Source organism: Typopeltis vanoorti, chromosome 10, assembly GCF_054136105.1.
Source record: "Typopeltis vanoorti isolate ZY-2024b chromosome 10, IOZ_Tvanoo_1.0, whole genome shotgun sequence".
NCBI classification, from domain to species: Eukaryota; Metazoa; Arthropoda; class Arachnida; order Uropygi; family Thelyphonidae; genus Typopeltis; species Typopeltis vanoorti.
This window is the reverse complement of record NC_143558.1, coordinates 23956368-23978965: the sequence shown is the minus strand read 5'-3', so window position 1 is coordinate 23978965 and position 22598 is coordinate 23956368. Positions and strand designations below refer to the sequence as shown.

The following is a 22598-nucleotide window of genomic DNA, read 5'->3' as shown; positions in this document are numbered from 1 at the left end:
ATATATTTTCTTTAACTTACCTGATGTCAAGAACTTAGCCAAGCTTTTTAAAGTCATACTGGTTGCACCTCTTATTCCAGAAAGAATACACAAAATTTAACTCAGAAACAATCAAGTTGAGAGCCTGTGTAGCTCAGTGGATGTGGCGTTTGCCAACCACGGCGCTTGGCCGCACGAAGGAAGACTTGGTTTCGAGTCTAGTCGCCGACTAGAGGAAATTTTTCTAAGCCTTTTTTCGACCGGTTCCCGAGTTAGTCGATCTCTGGCACGGGCAAGCAGGTTTTTCCTCCCGGAAACTCGGGTTTTTCGTCCTGTAAACTCAAGAAAATCGACCGTAGAACCCACATTATTTCAGACATTAAATATATTGTGTTAGGGTTAGGGACCACGAGATGGCGGCACATTTGAGCCGTCTCTCTTCACTGAGTACCGCTTAATTGGTGATAGCCTTGGGCCATCTATCTCTGATTGGTACCAGTGGAGATTGAACTGCCCACTCAGTCTCCAAAAGTTAGTTAGGGCTAAATGGCCTCGCCTACACCCCGTATACGGGAATAAAAAGGCGTTAGATGTTTTTTTTTTTTTTTTTTTTTTTTTACAATCAAGTTGAGACATGGTTGCATCCATTTTGATCAGTGTTCCTGTGGAAGAGGTTTCCAGCCACGTCGAAAAATTGTTCTCTCTCCTTTCATTATGCATCTTTTCCAGTATTCTCTCTCCATTCAGTCCTCTTCTTCTTCCTCTTGTGCCTTTTCCTATCTATTTTGGGGTCGACCCTCTACACGATGCGACTTTACGCGCGCGATCCGAACCGACTTGTCACAGAGCTTGTCTTTCTCTCCATTCACTATTTCTTCTTCATCATCATTATCAAATTCCTGCCATGTATCCTCAAGGGGTGTATAGGATATGATAGTACTACATGAAAAAAATTACATCATTACTAACTTCCTATCTACAATTTTCCTCCAAATCAGTCTGTTACTTGTCAAGACTCCAACATTATCAGATCTTATATTTCTATCGTCTAAGGCACTTTGTATCGTATCAATCCACCTACAGGGTGTTCGGGATAAATTTGACATATTTATAATTAATTATATTTTTCCGTAAGTTACATGTATTAACACACACTTCTCTTCATTTAAAAGTTTGGACCCTTCTTCATTCATATACAAGATGTCAGAAAGGATGGATAGCTGGAACCCACCTGAATCATGGAAGAGAATAACTTGTATCCTGATGATTCGTGCCCGCCATCAAAATAAGGATATTACGACTGCTGCCCAATGCTCCCTGAATACAGTAAAAACAATCAGGCATGAACTAGAGACTTGCAATGGTGACTACGAGGATGTAGCAAGAAGAAAGATCCCTAGCAGACGATCTGATTGCGTTCGTACAGCAGAATTCCTCGCAAATCTGCAGGAACAGGTGTTGAAGAACCCTGGCATTGGAATTCGGGCTTTGTTCGTGGAGTTGCTAACTGTAGTCAAGCCCTGGATAACAAGAGTAGCCAATGGTAGGCCGTATGTATGGCAGCAGGATTCGGCCCCTTGCCACACCTCTGGGAAAAGTCAAAAATGGTTGTCTGAAAATTTCTACGACTTCACCAGTCCAAATATTTGGCCTCCAAACTCCCCAGACCTTAACCCCATGGATTATTTTGTATGGGGCGCAGTTGAAAAAGACACCAATCGCACTTCCAGTAATACAAAAGCCCAGTTAATGGATAAAATTAAAACAGTTTTTGCGGCCCTTCCCAGGGAGACTGTAGCATCAGCTTGTTCGAGGTTCCGAAGCAGAATTGAAGCTGTGATCGATGCTAATGGTGGTTATTTTGAGTAAATCTTGTTGATAGTATTGTAATTAACTCTGCCTGTAATGTTTTTTTGTCAATTCATTAAATTTAATAGATACAAAGAAGATTTTCTTTTTCCTTACGAAACTGTCAAATTTATCCCGAACACCCTGTATATCTTGGTCTTCTTCTGGGTCGTTTTGCTGCCAACCTGGCAGAGAACACTTGTTTTGCTAATCTTTCCTCACCCATTCTGTTTAAGTGACCATACCACCTGAGATTAGCTCTGCTAACGCATTCCTGGATGCTGACAATGTCAAGTTCTTTACCTAATATCCTCGTTTTTAATATGATATTGTCATTGATGCCATCTGTTCACGCCTCTAATCTTTCTCAGGACTCTCATATCTGTGGTCTCTAGTCTTTGGTCAAGTGTTTTACTTCTGACCCAGCTCTCAGATCCATAAGTTAAAACTGGTTTGAACACTGTCTTGTATACAGCTAATTTAGTGTTCCGACTAACTTCTCTCTTATTCCATATGAATTTATTCAATCGACTTCCTACCATACCAGCTTTGCTGATTCTGTTGTCTATTTCTATATTTAATTTACCCTCTTCAGTAAAAATCGTGCCTAAGTAGCTGAAATGTTTTACTTGTTCTATAGGTTCTCCATTCACAATGCAGTTGGCATTTTCAACGATTCTACCTATTTTCATTGTCTTTTTATTGCTGACCTTCATACCATATCTATTACAACAGCTATTCAATTTATTCAGGGAATCTTGCAGACTTGTAGCGGATTTATTTAGACGTATAACATCGCCTGCATAAAGCAAAGAGCTGACATTAACATCTCCAATTTTGATATCAGGTTTAATACCACTTTCCTTCATAATGTGATCCATATAGATAATGAATAACAGAGGGGATAATGTACATCCTCGTCTCACACCAGATTTAACATTAAACCATCTTCCTGTACTTCCTTCAATTCTAACTGCTGACTTACAACTCAAATAAAGACTAAGTATTGCTTGATATAATGCCCCATTGACACCATATGACTGCAGCGTATTTCTTTTAAATGGAAAGTCAATTATATAATCAGCCGAGTTTGAACATGGAATCACAGTTATCACACAATAGCCAGTTTGTGTTACGGAGAAATCAGAGGAATTATGTTCTATATTAAACCTTCCACGTGGTGGCATATGACTATCACTAATTATAGGCAGCCTATGAGGAGACGACTGACTGGGATCGCTATCTCTTGATCCATAACTCAATATGCTATTGTCTGAAATAATGTAGATTCTACGTCGATTTTTCTTTCATTTACGAAACGAAAAATCTGAGAGGAAAAACCTGCTTGCGCCTGCTACAGGTGGACTTACTAGGGAAATGATCAAAGAAAGGCTTAACGTGTAGACTGGAATTTGAGTCTTTAGGTCGTCTGATGCAGAGGATGCAAACAGCACTTCCACTGATCTACGCTGGCCGAAGATTTTATCTAATATGTAAAATTAGCATAAATACAGCTGAGAAGTGGAAATTCCTTCACGAAGGTTTTTTTTTTGTATTTTTATTGTTTCAAATAAGCAACATGAATAACACTCTTCGCTATATGAGTACATAAAGCAACATGACAGCAAACACATCATAATGATGTTAGTCAACTTTAAGTGCATAATTAATACGGTAGTTGCGTTACCTTCAGATTGTTTCCTTTATATACAACATTTTCACTGTTTTCTATTTAATTATTTGGTATTAAATGTTCAAATTTCCATAGTTATTTTCATGATTCATTCCGAAGCTTCTCCACCAGAAACTTTCTGTTTCTACTACATAGAAATTGGAATTATTTGCAAGCTGACGTTTCTAGCTCAAAGAAACCTTGCCAAACGCCTTAAAAAGAATAACGAACCCCAACTTTTAAACTAGACTATCACATCCTATATCTTTACTGTACAAAAGATAGATTGGATTCTCTCCTGAAACCAAACAGAATCAGAACAGTACCCTTTATCCTTCCGAAGTATATCCGCATTTACATATACAGGAAGTCAGTATTATGGGTCAGGAATAGAACATTAAAAATATATCTGGAACGGAAAATCAAAAAGGTCTATCACAGCATGTTTTAGAGAAAGTTGGGCTATTTCGTAAATCCCGGTTTAAATTGGAGAGAAGCTGAGAGAGAGAGAGAGAGAGAGAAGCCAGTTTAAATTGGAGAGAACTGCTGCTGCTTCCAGGAAAAGTTCTACAGAACTTCTCCTGGAAGCAGCAGAAGTTCTACAGAACGTGGATAACATTAATGGAACCGACGGTATGATCTTGAATAGATTTTGGTGTACCGCCCTATCTATCTATCCGTGAGCATTAATAAAAAGAATCACTACAAAGAGTGCTATTGCCTGCTTCTATGCATGGGACTGTGTTTGTTATTCAGGCTATCATTTCATGTCTTCATCCAGTATGTACTGTTAAATTGCCAATGCTAGCTTGAGCTAGCGAAACGTTGGTTTGTAAATAATGAATTTTACTCAAATTATTTATTTTCACTGCGGTTTCTATGTAGTTTTCGACATGACTCATAAAACCTAGTAACTTATTATCATGTTGAGCTATTAGTGTATATATAAGAAAATAAACGTTTTCCTATATATACACTATAACCCATTTTAATTATAACAATCTTCGGATTTACGTGTCACTTCGGTAAGCTTAAAGAAATTATAATGCAACCCCATTCATAACCGTTAATGTGTATTTTGAAGTTTAGTAATTAAAAAATAAATAAAAATCAGCTAACGCCTTTTTATTCCCGTATATAGGGAGTAGTCGAGGCCGTTTAGCCCTCTCTAACTTTTGGAGACTGAGTGGGCAGTTCAATCTCCACTGGTACCCAATCAGAGATTTCTGGCCCAAGGCTATCACTAATTAAGCTGCATGCAGTGAAGAGAGACGGCTCAACAAGTGCCGCCATCTCGTGGTCCCTAACACTCGTATTTAATATCTGATATAATGTGGGTTCTACGGTCGATTTTCTTGAGTTTACGGGACGAAAAAACCCGCTTTTCCGTGCCAGAGATTGACTAACTCGGGAACCGGAAATTATCGGAATTTTTCTAACTCGAAAAAAGACTTAGAAAAATTTTTTCTAGTTGCCGACTAGATTCGAAACCAAGAAGTCTTCCTTCGTGCGGTCAAGCGGCGTGGTGTGTAAACGCCACATCCAGAGCTACACATGCTCTCTAATGGCTTTTATTCCCAAAGGGTGGAATTGTTATTGGTCTATTTTAGCTGATGGAGTAACCAAACTCCGCCTTCCAGCCATCACTGACAACAAAATTTTCATTGAATCAAGGATTTCATAGAGAGATTACATCAAACAAATGCCGCCATATTGTGGTCCTAAACCCAATAGGTATATCTGAAAGGGTGAATTCCACGGTCGATTTTTTTAAAGATGTATTACTATTTTTTAAAAATTTATTGATCTGGAACCTGGAGAAAAAAAAAAAGTTATCGGTCTATTTTCTTTGGGAATCTGGTACATTGATAAATCCGATAATAAATTTGAAAATTAATATTTTATTTTAATTTGCGACATGCCTGTTTACTACGAATGCTTTATTTTTATTTGAATTTGGAGTACTTTGCCTTTTTGTGTAGCCTCAAAAATAGTAAACAGCAGGGGATAAACTTATGATCTTTAGATGGAAACAAACATACGGGTTTCTTTCCATATAGTCAATTGCTTTTGAAAAAAAAAAATCGTAAAGTAATTACAATAATGGACTTTGACTAATTGCCAGTAGACGCTATATTAGACTAGTTTAGTGGATCATTTATTAGAATAAATGTAAATAAAGAGGTAGTCATTAAACTTTCTAATTCTTTATTGTTATAATTTAATAAATATATCTTACATCTATATATATGTATATATTTATATTTTCTGGAAATTGGACATTTCATGTGTTGTGTTAGCGCCACATCTAGCAGTGAATTCACGCCTGGTTCTGAAGAAGGAATCAATGTTGTTATGATACCAATACAAAAAACAGTGACAGGAAGATTAAAACAGATAACATTAATTTTTAAACAACAAGTGATTCCAGAAATATCAGATGATGATACGTATCAGGCTTTTTTTGAAGTTCTACTTTCTCTCACTTGATTCAGCAACTGTTTACGCATTACCTGGTACCTTCCATACATCGGTGAAATATATATACGGAAATTCTTTCTCTTCGTTCTGAATTAAACTTTGATGTGTTTGTGTGTGTGTGAAAAATTTATATTTTAGAAGGTTTCTACTTATAGATTTCGATGAATTCTGGTCTCTACCTAGAAAGGCTTAAATTTGAATTCTATTAAAGTGGAATCAACTCTTTGATAGATTAGAAGGCAAGATTTGTTTTTTCCTTTATCTTTCTTTCTTTCTTTTGGAATGTTTTTAATCTGTCTTCCTGCTTCTGAGTGCTTTCTATAGAATTAAAAAATGTTCCTGTATAATATCTGAAAAGGCTGTTTATGGCCCCTCTGTGTATGATAATATGAATCAACTTCACGAACACAAGCCAGTCATGCATTTTTCAGGAAAAAAAAACCACCCATCAAACAATATAAGATACTGTGGTCCAGCCACTTGTTGGAAGAAGCAAATACTTTTACAACACCTTGATACAAGTGATGGCATATATATATTATATGCTGCGTTCTTTCAAATAATTATTTTCCATGGTTAATCCTTCACTTCGTGCGAAATCTCACTCTGGACACATAGGAGGATTCACGTATCCCAATAAATTAAACTCTAGCAGGCTGGATATGACCAAGAAGATACCGTATATTATTAATAGAAGAACGCCTAATCGGGGATTTAGTTGCCATTTACTGAAGTAGATTCCTCCAATCTGTGAATAAAGACACAAAGAAATTAGGAACGGTTGAGAGGAATTTTGTCTAATAATCAATAAATAAAAATTAAAAAAAACGCTGAAAATTTCACAAAAACAATTAATAGACATAACAGGATTATTAATTATATTCAATATTACTAAAACATATTTATTATTATTATATCATATCTACATGCGAAAAGCTGGGCTACATAGTTTTGGAATTAATGCTGCTAAGGTCATGAGTCGAGTATATTCTGGACAACTTGCATGTTCTTTTTTTTGGTTTTTGCGGGGGGGGGGGATAAACCTAATTTTACGGGAGAAAAACTCTGCTACTTCCTTCTATGAAAGGCTACAGTTGACTAGTAATACATATTCCATATAGGTTGTGGGTTTGAATCATATGGTGGTATGGATGCGTGTCTTTAGATAAATAATTTTCTAAAGCTGGTGTAAGCCCATCACTCTGCTTATTCGAAGCCCGAAGTGACTTGAAAAAGTACCATGTTTTAGTCTGTAGATCAGAGTTTCTCGATATCTGACAATAATCACTCCTGGCAATAGGTTTACAACAATTTGTGGGAGGGTTAACATTTAAATAATAGAATGATGACTATATTCCAAAATAAACAAAAACAGGATCGTTAGACACATTTCTTTAATAGTAACAGAGTTGGTTATTTCATGGAAATAACCCCACTGCAGATACGCAGTGTTCACTTCTAAGTTTGTTAGATTTCAGCTCAAGGGGAAAAATCTATCTACTCTTTGTATTGTATTCAGTCTCTGATCTCTCTCTCTCTCCTACTTCTCCCCTGGTGACCAAGTCCATTTCGGAAGAGTGTATATTTTGTATTCACGAATGAATGAGAGAATCCTAAACCTCCATGTCCGAGGCGGGATTCCAACTCGCAACCTTTTGGTTGGAACGTTAACAAGCAAGTGTCGTAAGAACGCTATGGCATTGGAGCCGTTGCCAAAGGCACCCATGTCAGAAGGACGCCAGTGACAGGATAAACTCGTACTTAAAAAGGCGCTCAACTACGTGTGAATTTGCCAAAGACACCAAAAAAAACAACAAAAAAAAAACATCTGCTACGTTTCTGACGTAGAGGGTTTAAACAAACTGAAATTATATGCGACTTCATTTTTTTTTTTTTTTTTTTTTTTGAGTAGATCTTCTACTAGGTAATTCAACAAGTATAGCAAACTGAAAATATTGTGCAATGAATAAATTTTGTAAGCCTCAGAGTGGAAACGTTTGTGTGAAGTAAATGCACTACTTGTTGTTCTTGAACAGTACTCGTATGGACTTCTTTGAACTGCGTCGAAAGAACTCCTACATGTTTCAAGTTCTGTAAATTCGTTAGCTTTAAGCTAAACAGTCTCTATCGTACGGTGGTTTAAACACTCTTTTTTTTTTATTCCCACAGACAAATTTGGCGAGCCAGGACATGCATTTTTCATTTCAGTAGAATCTATTGTACTAACACTACCTGATCACGCATACAAGAATAAACAGCAACTCTGCAAACTTATTACTCGTACGTGTATAAAAGGCTTTCTAACTCAAGCCTTCTTAGAGCTGATTTGTTTAATCTTTTGTACGGACGGTACAGAAACCAATGAGTCCATTTAGAACAAAATATCATTTTAAGTAAATCAGATTTTTATTTTTAAATGCCGTAATTTAACTGTTGAAAATTCATGACATTTAGCGAGATTATATTTCGTGTATTTACATTTGATGAGAGTTTAATAAACTACCTTTGTTTCTTGAAAATCTGTTTTACTGATTTAAATGTTTCTGTGCTGTCTAAAATAAAATAAATGGGACATCTATTATTCCTCCATTTACCTAAAATCTGTAGAAAACACGTGCGTCTGTGTGCACTTAATGACGTCACTCATGCTGGATTGATTTCAGTGACGGAAGTATTTGGAATCTGTTCTACAAATTATCGTCTAAATGGAATTATGGCCGCATTTTTGGAAAAAGTCTCCCCTCCGATCTACCAAAACGGTTTTAAGCAAGTTTAAAACAATGCACTTTTAAAACTCACGCATATAACCTTTTTTTGATGTGATTAATAAGTTAGTAAAATATAGTTACTTACCGTGATGATGATTGTCAGAAAGAGAAGAACTACTGAATATACCATTCCTCTGCTGTTGATGGTTGCCTGAAAGAAATGACATTCAAAAGTTAACTTAAAAAACAAAAAGAAAAAATGTACCATTAGTTTCCTACTTCATCTACCAGGTATCCTCAGGATTGGCATTTTAAATCCATCTTAAATCTAACAGAAATAATTCCGTAAATTAAGTAATCTGATTAAAATTTATTTTACAAAGGAATTAAATATCTGGATGGAATTTAATGAGGTGGCGCTGAATTCCACTCATAATTTTAATCATTTACTGAAAAGAAAATTATTGACTCAAAACAGATGAACGTCGTAAAGTATTATAATGCGACACACTGTCTTTTGACGACTAGTGTGATATCTCTCAAATATTTGAGACGGAGTCGTGATTTGTACATCAAAAACTTCATACACGTCCTTTTTTTTTTTCAATACAGTTAGCCCCATTTACGACAAAACGCTATTAAGATACTTTTTGATATTGTAGCACTTTTTTTTTTCATTCCAAATAAAGGATGCCCTAACAATTTGAATCTATTTTTAACGACGCCTCGAAATGCATCTGTCGCAAAATAAAAGCAATACTTCACTTGTGGAAGTCGCAAGGGGAAAGATGTACTGAGTACAGGAGGACCGAAATTGGAAATACTAAGTAACATGTTTGACATAGTACAGATATTTCCCTTTCAGTCGTTTCCGACAGTAGATGACTTTGTAGGCATTGCTCACAAAGTATTCCTGGTGAGATTTTTACAGGGTAGTTCACCATTGCTTTCCCCAATTCCCGAATTTTATCTGCGCTCGGAACCGGCATATGGCTGGGACGTATTCATGACTGTAATCCACGTGTGTTCACGGGGACGGTTTGACTGTTTTAGAGTTTTTTCACCTGAGTTTCCGTATGAGACCGCCTAACTCACCTTTACTCGAAAGAGACCAGATAAAGGTTCCTCACGTCACTGACGGGAATCGAACCCAGGTCTTGCCGACCAAAGGGCTTTGTGTATACTGACTGAGCTACGGAGGTTCCGAAGTACAGTTAGATACAGTCAATTTAGTGATATTGATCATGTTCATACAATTTGGAATAAAGTGAAATGTTTCTTTGTTCTTTTCCCCAATTTAGTGGCATTTGTTTACGATTTACCAATTGTAACCTAAAATTTAACATTTCCACGATATTCAAACATATGCTCTTGCTTTATTTTAGATTAGTTCGAATGGAATTAAGATCGAATCAACTGTGATTATGAGGCCAATGTATTATATAATGCCTGTAATTGTATTATTTTCACCAATGGATGGGATGAAATTTCCAAATTTTTTTGAAGAAGAATATCTCCTCTTTATGAGACCGACTCCTCCATCTGCAGTTGAAAACCCTTTATACGGGATTTAATCCTGTATATAAATTATATGGCTAAACATGGGTCATTAAAACTGGTTATTTATTTATTTTTAATTGACACCACTTTAATTTAGTGCCTGGGAAAAATGCTTTTATTTTTAAGGCGAGTATAATATCATTAACTTAACAGTTACTACTATATGGGAAAAAAATCTCCAATCATTATTATTATTATTATTATTCCTGATACCTCCAAGGAGTCCGAAGACTCATCGCGGGAGGACACCTACAACTGTCTCTACACCTAACCTCTACTACGAATCATCTCCATCAACGCCATCTACCGCCCACCTCCAACACCACCACAACTAGTAATTTTTGTCTGTAAATCGTGTGTGTTCTGAAGGGCCGATTTGTATGTATGCGGGATGAAAAACCCGAGTTTCCGGGAGAAAAAACCCTGCTACCTCCGTATGAGATCGGCTAACTCACCTTCGATTGAAATCGACCAGATAAAGATTCCTCCCGTCGCGACGAGAGGATTATATTCATATTCATGTCGATCATATTCGTGTCTTCGTCATTCACAGAAACCTAATGTTGAAAGAGGATTTTGTTCTATACCAATGTGGTTCCAACATTCCATCTGATAAAATCTAATAACCACATATGACCACTCACTTAATATTATAATCAATAACTTACTATCGATCCTGGTTCCACCATGGCAGTCTGTATAAACCACGGAAAAGCAAGACCAATGAGAATGTCGAAGATGTTGCTGCCAATGCTATTCGATACGGCCATATCTCCTTGACCTATTGGAAGAATGATTAGAGGAAGTTAGCGAAATTATCCTCTTTTATAACGTGAAGAATTTCGCTCAACTTCAATCGAGTCAGTGATTAATGTTAATTTCAAGTAATCTTCAAAAATGCAATGAACAGAAAAGAACACGTACCTTGCTTCGAAACGATGAGGCTAGCAAAGGCATCAGGTACACTAGTACCGGCTGCTAGGAAGGTGATTCCCATGATGCTGTCCGGAATTCCCAACGTGTAGCCAATTAGAGTTACCTAAAGGAGATGAAAAATATATTTCTGTTTGTATTTTGGGTAGCCAAAGAGTTGTATAAATATAAATCATAAATATAAATCACTAGTACAATTTTGTAAACAATTCCTGGCTGTTACTGGAAGGCTTGTATGTTATAAATACAAGTAACAATTGGTACACCCCTGATTAGCAAGGGTGTACCAAATACTAGTATATCTTACTCATCTGGGGAATCCCTCATTTAAGTACAATTATATGTGTATATAATTATTTAGCTAGCTAACGCCTTTTTGTTCCCGTATAGGGAGTAGGCGAGGCCGTTTTAGACCTATTTAACTTTTGGAGGCTGAGTGGGCAGTTCAATCTCCACTGGTAGCCAATCAGAGATAGCTGTCCCAAGGCTATCACTAATTAATTGGTACGCAGTGAAGGCGGCTAGCAAGTGCTGCCATCTCGATGGCACTTGCTAGCCGCCACCATAAACCCTAACACAATATTTCTAATGTCTGAAAATAGTGTGGGTTCGACCGCCGATTTTCTTGAGTTTGCCGGATGAAAAATCCGTTTCCGGAAGAAAAAACCCGCTTTCCCCTGCCAGAGACCGACTAACTCGGGAACCGGTCGAAAAAAAAGGTTTAGAAAATGTTCCTCCTCTAGTCGGCAACTAGATTTTGATCCCAAAGTCTTTCTTCGTGCGGTCAAGCGTCGTCGTAGAGTGCAAACGCCACTTTTGAGCTATACAACCTCTTAAAAATTAAGATATAATAAAATTAAATAAAAAAATATTTAGAAACAATAATATTATCCTTGATGTCGCGCCAAAAAATTCTGAACAAAAACAAATATTTAGGCACAAACGTTTGAAGAACAAAAAAACTGTCGCCAGGATATTTTAGTAAAGCATTCTTACTTTGCCCCTTTAAGCTAGTCCTTATAAGGATAAAGACATTTTATTGCCCCCCCCCCGTGTGATGGCCGGGATAAGAATAGCCCCAACGCAATCTATGCGTGTCGTAAGAGGCGACTGAAATAGACGCTGAGTTTCGAGAGTTTCGCTCTCTCAGGCTTCTTCCGGAATTTTGCTCCTAGTGAGGGGGGTTGCCCTGGGAGAGTATTTTGAGTTTCTGGGGAGGGTGCTCTCCGGCGTGACCTGTAAGGACCGCGTTGGTGGACGCTTTTCCCTGGAATATGAATGGTTCTGCTCGGTGGAGGGGGGGGCGTCACTGAGTGGAGCCAACGCTGAGTCGAACGATCTCTCGGCCACTATGGAGTGGTCTAGGAATCGTCCTAATTTTTAGAGACGGCTTTACTTACATATAAGCCCCAATGTAGCCCATGCATGTCGCACGAGGCGACTAAAATTGGTATCCAGGGAAGGTAATGGATGGCAATGCTGTAGCCAATGAAGTTTTAACTGAGGCTCGGCTATTGCTGTTACCCTCCTGCCATGATCAGAGCCTATTGCCCTATATTATTACCATATCCATACATTTTCTTTACAGATAACGGAGAATATGAAAAGCATTTTTGCTTCACCCATCTAGCCAAAAAAAAAAAAAAAAAAAAACATTTTATTGCACAATCGCAGATAATCACACAGGTAGCGGACTACGAACCTTCAGATCGTTTCAAATATAAAAAAACCGAAATCTGCCATCGCAAGAGAAAGCTAATACAGCTTACAATGCTCACAACGAGTGGGTAAATTACCCACAATAATACCCTCATACACAAGCTAAAATCAGATGAAGGGGATGAAGAGTCAAGGACTCGGTCCATCTCCCAAAGAAGTTCCACATTTTATTGTTGGGTGTTAGCTAACATTTTAAACTTTCGATGAAAGTTAAGAGGATATTTTAACAAGTATGGGAACGAAAATAACAATATACGAGTATCGTAAACGCATATGAGACAGTTGCCAAAGATATTTATGTATTTGGTCCGTAGGTGGGAACAAGCCATATCAGGAAAGCATGCTATAGATTGCCAACAGTGTTTCAAAAGAACACTGGTATCCAGTGTTCTTTTATTGGTCCAAAGAAACAAAATGTAAACTATGTTGTGTTCTGACCAGTTTGCCTGCCTTGCGAGGTGAAAAACAATTCTAAGTTCTCCCAAATACAGCGCTGTGCATTTGGTAATGCAAAATTATTTCCTTGACCATCTTTGTTTTACTTAAAGTATTATTATTATTAAATTTCCCTCTTCAGTAGTAATCCTGGACACAAAAATTTGCATGATACAGTATCTTTAATAAACGAAATCGGATGACACTTCGTATCTGCACGTGTGACTACCACTCATCAGATAATCACTCACAAACCGTTATAAAAAGACAAAGATGGATTAAAAATGTCACTATAATATTTATTATCAAGTAGGTTAATCATTTGAGCGATCATAGCACTCTGCATCTCGAAACCAATGCAAAGTAATGGATGAACTTAAGTTACTGAAGCCGAATTTAAACTATCTGTCCGACTCTGAAGGATATTGTGTATAATGGAGTATATATGACACTGGATTTCTATTGAAAGAAAAGTATAAAAATGATGTTTAAACTCCGACTTTACCAGGAATAGTTTCGTTGTTTCCTTCAAAATGATATTTAGAATGCTGATGCAACATTTTAATCAAGGAATTGCTTATAGTTTTGAAAAACTAGCAATTTTCTTTTACGATTAAAATAAATCCAAAATCAGTTATAGAAAGGTCATATGTAGCATTTAGAACAACTTCAACCTTGCAAAGTTTGGGCTTGTCTTTATCAACGAGCTGATGTTATAAGCCATGGGCAGAACAATGCAGGAAAACGAATTAAATATATACAAAGATGAAATAAATTTTGTCACCTGGTCTTTCGATTTGCTTGTAGATTCTGTCGCGAATTCCACCGCGAGCATGGGTGATTGTGGATAGCTTCTGGGTTATAAATGAATTTCTATGCTTAGTGTGAGAGTACCACCTTGCTTATTGGATTCCTGAATTGTCTTAAAAAGTCCCATGTTTGGTTTTTCGAGTAGAATTTCCCAATTATTTAATCCTTAGTTTAACCACAGTATTAAGGTTCAATAGATTTACACCGTTTAGCTTGAGGATTCACATAAAAAAATCGATAACTAAACTAAAATTAAAGCAAAAATGATTTCAAATGACTTTTCATGTAAGCGATTTTGTTACAGAAGGATTTCAACTTACCATCCACACCATGATGTAAGAAAAAACTGCTGTCCAGAAAATCGACATGAAAAAAGTGCCTAAAAACCATTTCCTCCACTGGTTTTTACGACAGTCTGGGACAGTGTAGTGGAGAACAGCTAGCAAAGGAACCTGAACGACCCATTTGAGGATGCTAAGGATGCCTTCGTCTGAAAAGATAACGAGTATAAAAATTATTCTAGCGAATCATAAAAAAATATGGCTAACTTATTCTATTTCAGGTTACCAAGTTTGTCCTATTAATTCGCTCATCTACAACCAACTTGGTGCGATAATTTATGATAAATGCAAAACATTATATGCAATGAGTCACTGTTACAATAAGGCTCTAGACAGATTTCAGAGTCTTAGAATTCTACACCATGCAGTTTAGTATCACTTTGGTTACTATCACCTGCCGGTTTAAACTAAGATGGAAATGACAACAGGTTTTTGTAAACACCCAAAATACAAACGTTCAAAAAATCTATCAGACGTGATGATCATATGTACGTGCCGATAGGTGGAGAGGTGTGGAGAATACAATCCTAACAGATATTTGTGAAATTGTGGAATAAAACCAAAAAGTGGCCCCGATTTAAATGAAACAGTCAGAGGAAATAATACTGGATTTCTGTTAGAATATACTGCATCCAAATTACGAACGATTTGTAAAATTCTCCCTATAACATGACGGAAGTGGACTGTATGACTGATTCTGAAGCACAAATGGATGAGCTTGGAACCACTACGATCAATCTGAAAATGCCCTATTTTTATTTATTATTTATTAATTTTTTTATGATGAGCTCATACACAAGAGGTTGGTTGATCAATCTATGGTACGTTAGTACCGTATTTGGGTAGTGGGTTGCGAAAGGAGGAACTTGTTTACATTTGATTTAAAATCATTTATATTCTATTCCTTTGGAAACACATCAGGGGGGAAGACTGTTCCACAGTAGCATGGATGAAAGAGGAGGAAAAGAAACTTGTTCTTTGGGTTTCAGCTGTACAGTGAAAGGATGTTGGGCGGCAGCTGCACTTGTTCCATGGGGAAAATTGAAATAATATAATACACCTTCTCCAAAAAGAAGCCGAACTTTTCGAAAATAGAAGAAACTAGTGGCGCCACCTGTGGTATCTTTTTGTTGGCGAAAGCGCCAACCTTCATTAGTATTGTGTCAACTGTTTATGGCATTTGTTTCATTAGAAGCCGAGTTATAGTGCCAAGAGTGACAGTGTGTTTTGACGAACGGTCGGAAAATGAGTTTCAAACAGAGAGTTGCGACTGACTTTTGTGTTAAACTTAGTAAAAGTTTTCCCGAAACGACGCAACAAATGCTTCAAAAAGCATACGATGATGAATGCTTATCCCGTACTCAAGTTTACGAGTGGCTTAAGCGATTTCAAAGTGGTCGTGAGACGCTTGAGGACGACGAAAAGCCCGGAGGTCCAAAAACTGGACTGAGCGAAGTTAACATCCAAAGAAGTGCGTGATTTCATCAAAGAAAACCCGAAATCGCCCTTGACATTGATTAAAGATCAATTGAGGATTCCAAAATCAATTGTGCACAACATTATGACCGAGAGTTTGGGCCTTCGTAAATTGAATTCGCGATTTGTTCCCCACAAGTTGACCGATGACCAAAAAATGTATCGAATTGAACACTGCAAGGACCTCATTAAAACCGCTCGTAAGGACTCAAACTTCCTTGAAACGATCGTTACTGGTGACAAAACGTGATGTTTTGAGAATGAGCCCGAAACAAACTGCCAGAGTGCTGAGTGGAGACCACCAGAAGAGGGGCATCCGAAAAAAAGTCGCTTGGAGAAGTCAAAAGAAAAGACAATGCTGATTTGTTTCTACGATTCCAAGGGCATTATCCACAAATAATTCGTCCCGCCTGGCCAAACGGTAAATGGCGAGTTTTATCTCAAAGTTTTGAAGCGATTGATAGCGAGAATTCGTCGCGTGCGGCTTGAATATCGTGACGACCGACCGTTCGTCAAAACACACTGTCACTCTTTGCACTATAACTAGGCTTCTAATGAAACAATGTCATAAACAGTTGATACAACACTAATGAAGGTTGCCGCTTTCGACAACAAAATGATAGAACATATGGCGCCACTAGTTTCTTCTGTTTTCGAAAAGTTCGGTTTCGTTTTGGACAGAGGGTGTATAACTAATAATGCTATCAATAGCAGGAGAAAATTATGAGTGTGACACCTCTTACTTCTGCCTAGAAACTCACAGGAAGTTAATCTAAAAAATAAAGGGTACTCAGATTCTACAGAGATACGAGTTAGTAATAGGACACTACTTAAAGAATAGCACAGTCTCCAGTTTTGCAGATGGACAGCTGCATACTAGCTATACATCAACCACAGCCATCAACAGCCAGAACACGTTTCAAAAAGTCGAAATTGGTATGTAGAGTACTGGAAGTCAGTGATATTGAAGTTGAATTCACGCTATATCCTTTCCAGATCATCAGATGAGCTAGTATGGGTGTGAAGGATTCTTGGGGAATGCATTACGCCCAAATGCATCATACTCAATGGGGCATAATGGTCTAGAGACTCTGTTTGCAAGGATGGAACACCTAACAACATATGCAACAATTTTGAATAATGCAATGCTTCCAACATTTGGCAGTTTTCGAAACAGACTATGTATCTTTCAACACAACAAAATAACACACTACAGCATGTAGGTGCTATTGAAGGAATATGGTAAAACAACCAATGCGTCCAATAACGGTGCGTGAAATTGTGGTCATTTATAAGACGAATGGTCCAAAGTAACCAACTCATCATAAACGGACAGAGAATGGGCCAACACACTATTGAGATGCGTTCACTTTAGATTCTGAAATATAGCGCTGTCTAGCACTTATTTCAAAAGTTCCATGAATAAGTTGAAAAACTATTCTAAATGAGTAAACAGATGGGATGCCTCTGATTTAATCAAGCAAGTCGATTCAGGGGTAAATGGATTTGTATTCCACAAGATCTAAGATTTATACATAAGAGCTTGATAGTATCTACTTCTTATGTATAATCCTGGAGCCACACGGTGACCCATTTTATTTCCTCAGGTATCATCTGGTCCAGGTTCCAACACTTAATCATGCCCTACTGGTATTCGAAAAGGTAGAAGGCAAGTACCATCTTCTCAGGGTGTATTCTTACAATGGGTTTTCTCGATTCACTTCTGTTTTCGGAAGTGAAGCTCTGCTATATCTGTATGAGACTGAGCAATGTACGGTCAGTTGAAAATTACCTTTTATTTCAGATTAAATGCCTAATAACATTCGAATAAAATGGAACTCTGGTCTTTTCCAGCAAAAGGAAGCAGTTAACGTTGTTCTACAGATGTGTTCGATCCAGGAGTTTCGAAAGGTTCATTTCATTTATGTATCATTCACTCCTATGAGAGTCAATTCGATATTGATTTTAATTACTTTTTAAGTAAACATCATAATGACTTCCGTATTAAAAGTGAACATGATCATGGATTTAAAATTTTAAACTAATTTTAAATTCTAGTTAAATTATTATATTCAAATAACATGAAAAATTGTATGCCATATTTAAATTGATCAAAAAAAATCTTTGTTTTGTTCCTTTATTATTTCACGTCGTATATAGTTGTTTATGCATATCCCCCCTCCAGCACATAAGAGGTTGCACAACCTCTATAACTCCTCATTGTCTTGTGTTGGCAAAAGCAAAATGAACTCTTAACATGGTTTCGGGTAGGATATAGAACGAGTGACCTGGCAACGTCCGTATGACACTCCCAACTTTGATGACAAGTTGCTAACTTTCGTCATATTAGTTTCTCTTCGAGACGTGAAAGATGTTGCACCCTGATAACATCTTTACCGCTTTCTAGTTTGTCTTTCGAATGCGTAAGCAACCAGAAAACAACGACAAGGTTAGAGTGATACTTTTCTTGCCTTTTTTCCTTTCTTATATCATAGTTCATTCAGCATTTCTAAGTTTAACTGCAAATTTCCGCCATCATATAACTTTTTTTTTTTTATTGGGGAAGGGAGAAATTTTTTTTTCTCGAACAATGGTATTTCGTTTTGTATTTTTTTTCCATCAGATTATAGTAATAATAATAATAATAATAATAATAATACCACAAAGCCATGTTTGCTCTCAAGAAAGCAATAATTTTTGCGAATCCTTGGTGTTTTTCTTAGCAACAAAATTAGTTTGTACTCTTGGTTATGAAGACTGATTATACTTCTAATGTATAATGTTCTAATGTAAGGTTGAAATTTTTTAAGTTCCAGAACAGCAAATCTGGGATTCGAACGCACAGTCCTATCAGAGAAGGCATGTGCGTTCGAATCCCAGAACATAATGAATATGATTGTACGATGGTTGGAAAGGACATCATAGTGTGATGTCCGTTGGCTTCTTTCATAGTGTGAGTGACAAACAGCCATGTTGTCCATCTTAATAAGATGTAGCACTTCATTTTGCTGCAATGATTGCAGCAAAAGTGTCCCTTGACCTTGATGTTCAATAGGATTAAGATCAGGACTGTGGATGCCAGTGAAGTATGGTGACGTTCATGACCACAAAGCACGCAGTTACAGTAGCAGCCTTATGACACGATGCATTGTCTTGCTGAAAGAGACGATGGTCAGTTCCGTAGGAAAACGCCACAAAGCAGGAAGCATTGCATTATCCAGAATGTTCAGATACCCCTCGGAGTTCAATGTTCGTGGCATCACAAACAGAGGTCCGAGGCCAAACCAGGAAAAACAGGATCATACCATCACACTACCACCACCGAATTTCATAATTGGAGTTACGCACTCTGGTAAGAGACGTTCACATGGCATCCACCACATCAACACTCGTCCATCTGCTAGTATAGGGCGTAGCGTGATTCGTCACTCATAATACAGCTTTCTAAGCTTCCATGTCCCTCTGTACACTCTCTTTGCGCCACTGAAGACGACGTCGCATATTAGTTCAGATAATGTGGGGGCTCGCATGTTGCAGTCTTAAACATGGAAATCCATGTTGTGAACGTCGTTTCTGAATGTTTCTGTGCATATTCGTGTTCCAGTTGATGGCTGGAACTTCGCATTCAACGTGTTGGCCGACGAATGACGGTTTTTACATATTATCCTTCGTAACAACCTACGGTCACGTTAGGTGATTGTGGTGGGCGTCCACTAGTGATAATCTGTAGCTGACTCCCTGCGCTTCCATCTCAATGTGGTATCACCGATTGTTGACATGGGATGGTCCAATTTGTCAACAATTTGCCAAGCAGATATGCCTGAAACATGACATCCTGTCACAACGGCTCTTTCTAACTCCGTCAGTTAGCTTCTCGCACCCCAGGACACAGCTGCACTGACTTGGAGCATCATATTCCTCCAATTTATACAGGTTACAAACACACGACTCGTTACATTGCACGATGCACCTTGTCTATGAGGTGTCCGTTGACGTCTTTCCAATCAGTGTATATAAAAGTCTTTTGATAGTAGATCTGGCTTGAAAAGATATCGGGTTTGTTCTGTCGAGGATGGCTTCTGGATTATCTAACCCTTAACCGACCAACATTACTTTTGTACTTTAGGTTTACAGCTGTTCATGGATAGGATTCGTATAAAATCTTCATACTTTTACACCCTCTATCCAAAAATAAACCGAACTTTTCGAAAATAGAAGAAACTAGTGGCGCCACCTGATGTATGTTTTGTTGTCGAAAGCAGCAACCTTCATTAGTGTTGTGTCAACTGTTTATGACATCTGTTTCGTTAGAAGCCGAGTTTAGTGTCAAGAGTGACAGTGTGTTTTGACGAACCGTCGGTCGTCACGATATTCACGCCGTACGCGACGAATTCTTGCTATCAATCGCTTCAAAACTTCGAGATAAAACTCACTATTGACCGTTTGGCCAGGCGGAACGAATTTTTTGTGGATAATGCACTTGGAATCGTAGAAACAAATCAGCATTGTCTTTACCTTTGACTTCTCCAAGCGACTTTTTTTCGGATGCCCCTCTTCTGGTGGTCTCCACTCAGCACTCTGTTTCGGGCTCATATTCAAAACATCACGTTTCATCACCAGTAACGATCGTTTCAAGGAAGTTTGAGTCCTTACGAGCGGTTTTAATGAGATCCTTGCAGTGTTCAATTCGATACTTTTTTTTGGTCGTCGATCAACTTGTGGGGAACAAATCGCGAATTCAATTTACGAAAGCTCAAGCTCTCGGTCAAAATGTTGTGCACAGTTGATTTTGGAATTCCCAATTCATCTTCAATCAATCTCACGGACGATTTCGGGTTTCTTTGATGAAATCACGCACTTTTTTTGGATGTTAACTTCGCTCAGTCCAGTTTTTGGACGGCCTGGCTTTTCGTCGTCCTCAAGCGTCTCACGACCACTTTGAAATCGCTTAAACCACTCGTAAACTTGAGTACGGGATAAGCATTCATCATCGTATGCTTTTTGAAGCATTTGATGCGTTTCGGTAAAACGTTTATCAAGTGTAACACAAAAGTCAATCGCAGCTCTCTGTTTGAAACTCATTTTCCGACCGTTCGTCAAAACACACTGTCACTCTTGGCACTATAACTCGGCTTCTAATGAAACAAATATCATTAACAGTTGATACAACGCTAATGAAGGTTGCAGCTTTCGACAACAAAAAGATACAACAGGAGGCGCCACTAGTTTCTTCTATTTTCGAAAAGTTCGGTTTCGTTTTGGACAGAGGGTGTATTATCATGAATTCTGCCCTTTTAAGTAACACAGAAGCTTTCTTGAAGTTTTCTGAGACTCAGCATATTTTCTGAATTTCTAATTTTAATTAAAACAAAACTTTTAAGAATATAAAACTTTTACATTACACCTTTATATTCTTAATTATACATTAGCCTGTTGAATTTTCAGAATGAGCTTCTTTTTGACTTTCATTCACTTATTTGTATACGACAAGAGGAATCTATAGCTAGGCGTTGCCAAACATCCACCGTTACATACCTGTATAGTACATATGCATTATGTAATAAATCATCTTAGAGAAATCTGTTTTGCTGTTCACTTCCTAGTACGAATATGCTACTGAACTAGACGATATATCATCTAGCAGCACCACAGGAACAGAAACGGTCAGAAACTACATAAATGATGCATGGGCTTAACCAGCAGGATACCGACAAAGAAATGAGCAACTTCTGAACAACATACTGTGATAAATAAAAGAAAAAGCAGGGAATCGAAAAGAGAAAGCCCGAAACATATTACAAACATTAATGAGCAAATAGCATATGCAATCATTGAACAGTTTGCCAATCTTTGTTTGCTTACATAACTACAGCTTTTTACTGTATGATTTCATTAAACAAATCATTCTATCAAAATGTAAAGAAATAATTAACAACAAACACACCGCTAAATGAAACTAATATAAAAACAAAATCGTTCAACATAGAAATAAGAAAGAAAATGGGAACACGACTTTAATTATTATTATTATTACATTCCTGTCTCCATGCAGTGCAGGCTTCATCGCAAAAGGCAATTATTTTACTAGCGGTTAACATACTTTCGCAGTTTTAATATTTAATAATGAAATATTTAAAAAAAAATTAGGAGGCTTGTAGAGCCTTGAGGAAATGGCATTTGCCGTAGAGCTGGATCGACAGAAGATTCAATTCTGGTCAGTGACTAGAGAAAGTTTTTTTTTTTTTTTTCTAGGGATATTTTTTGCTATTTCCTGAATAGTTAATTTTCTGCTCGGGTTTTTAATTTCACAGCTCAAAATCTAGACCACAGAACTTATAATTCAGACAATAATACACCCGTTAGGGTTTTGAATCACGAGATGTGGTGGTAGTTATCTGCCATACAAACTTCTAATGTTCAGGACATTATCGATCGTCAGAGTCTTAGCTATCAGTGAGTTAAAAGATCAGTTGTCCACTTCTTCCAAAAAGGGTGCCACCTATTCTCATTGGGAAGTAGGTGGCGCTCTTTTGTTTGTATAAATCTATAGCATTACCGTAGACGGGATAAGTATTTTTTTCTTTATTAATTTCAGTTTTTGTGTTTTATTTCTGTTTTATCTAACTTTTTCAAGCC

At 37.4% G+C, this 22598-nt stretch overlaps 1 protein-coding gene across 1 annotated transcript in view; it reads right to left on the bottom strand.

Moving 5' to 3' along the window:
• Window positions 1-5775: 5775 nt before the first annotated feature.
• The window catches only part of LOC150102230 (sodium/potassium/calcium exchanger 3-like), a 119301-nt gene continuing 102478 nt past the window's right edge, over window positions 5776-22598 (bottom strand). The window contains exons 13-17 of the mRNA XM_090398687.1: window positions 14466-14635; window positions 11173-11287; window positions 10917-11029; window positions 8834-8899; window positions 5776-6728 (exon numbers count right to left, since the gene is read on the bottom strand). Of these exons, the coding sequence (XP_090254813.1) occupies window positions 6582-6728; window positions 8834-8899; window positions 10917-11029; window positions 11173-11287; window positions 14466-14635 (611 nt within the window). The 3' untranslated portion in view covers window positions 5776-6581. The remainder of the gene's footprint in view (window positions 6729-8833; window positions 8900-10916; window positions 11030-11172; window positions 11288-14465; window positions 14636-22598) is intronic.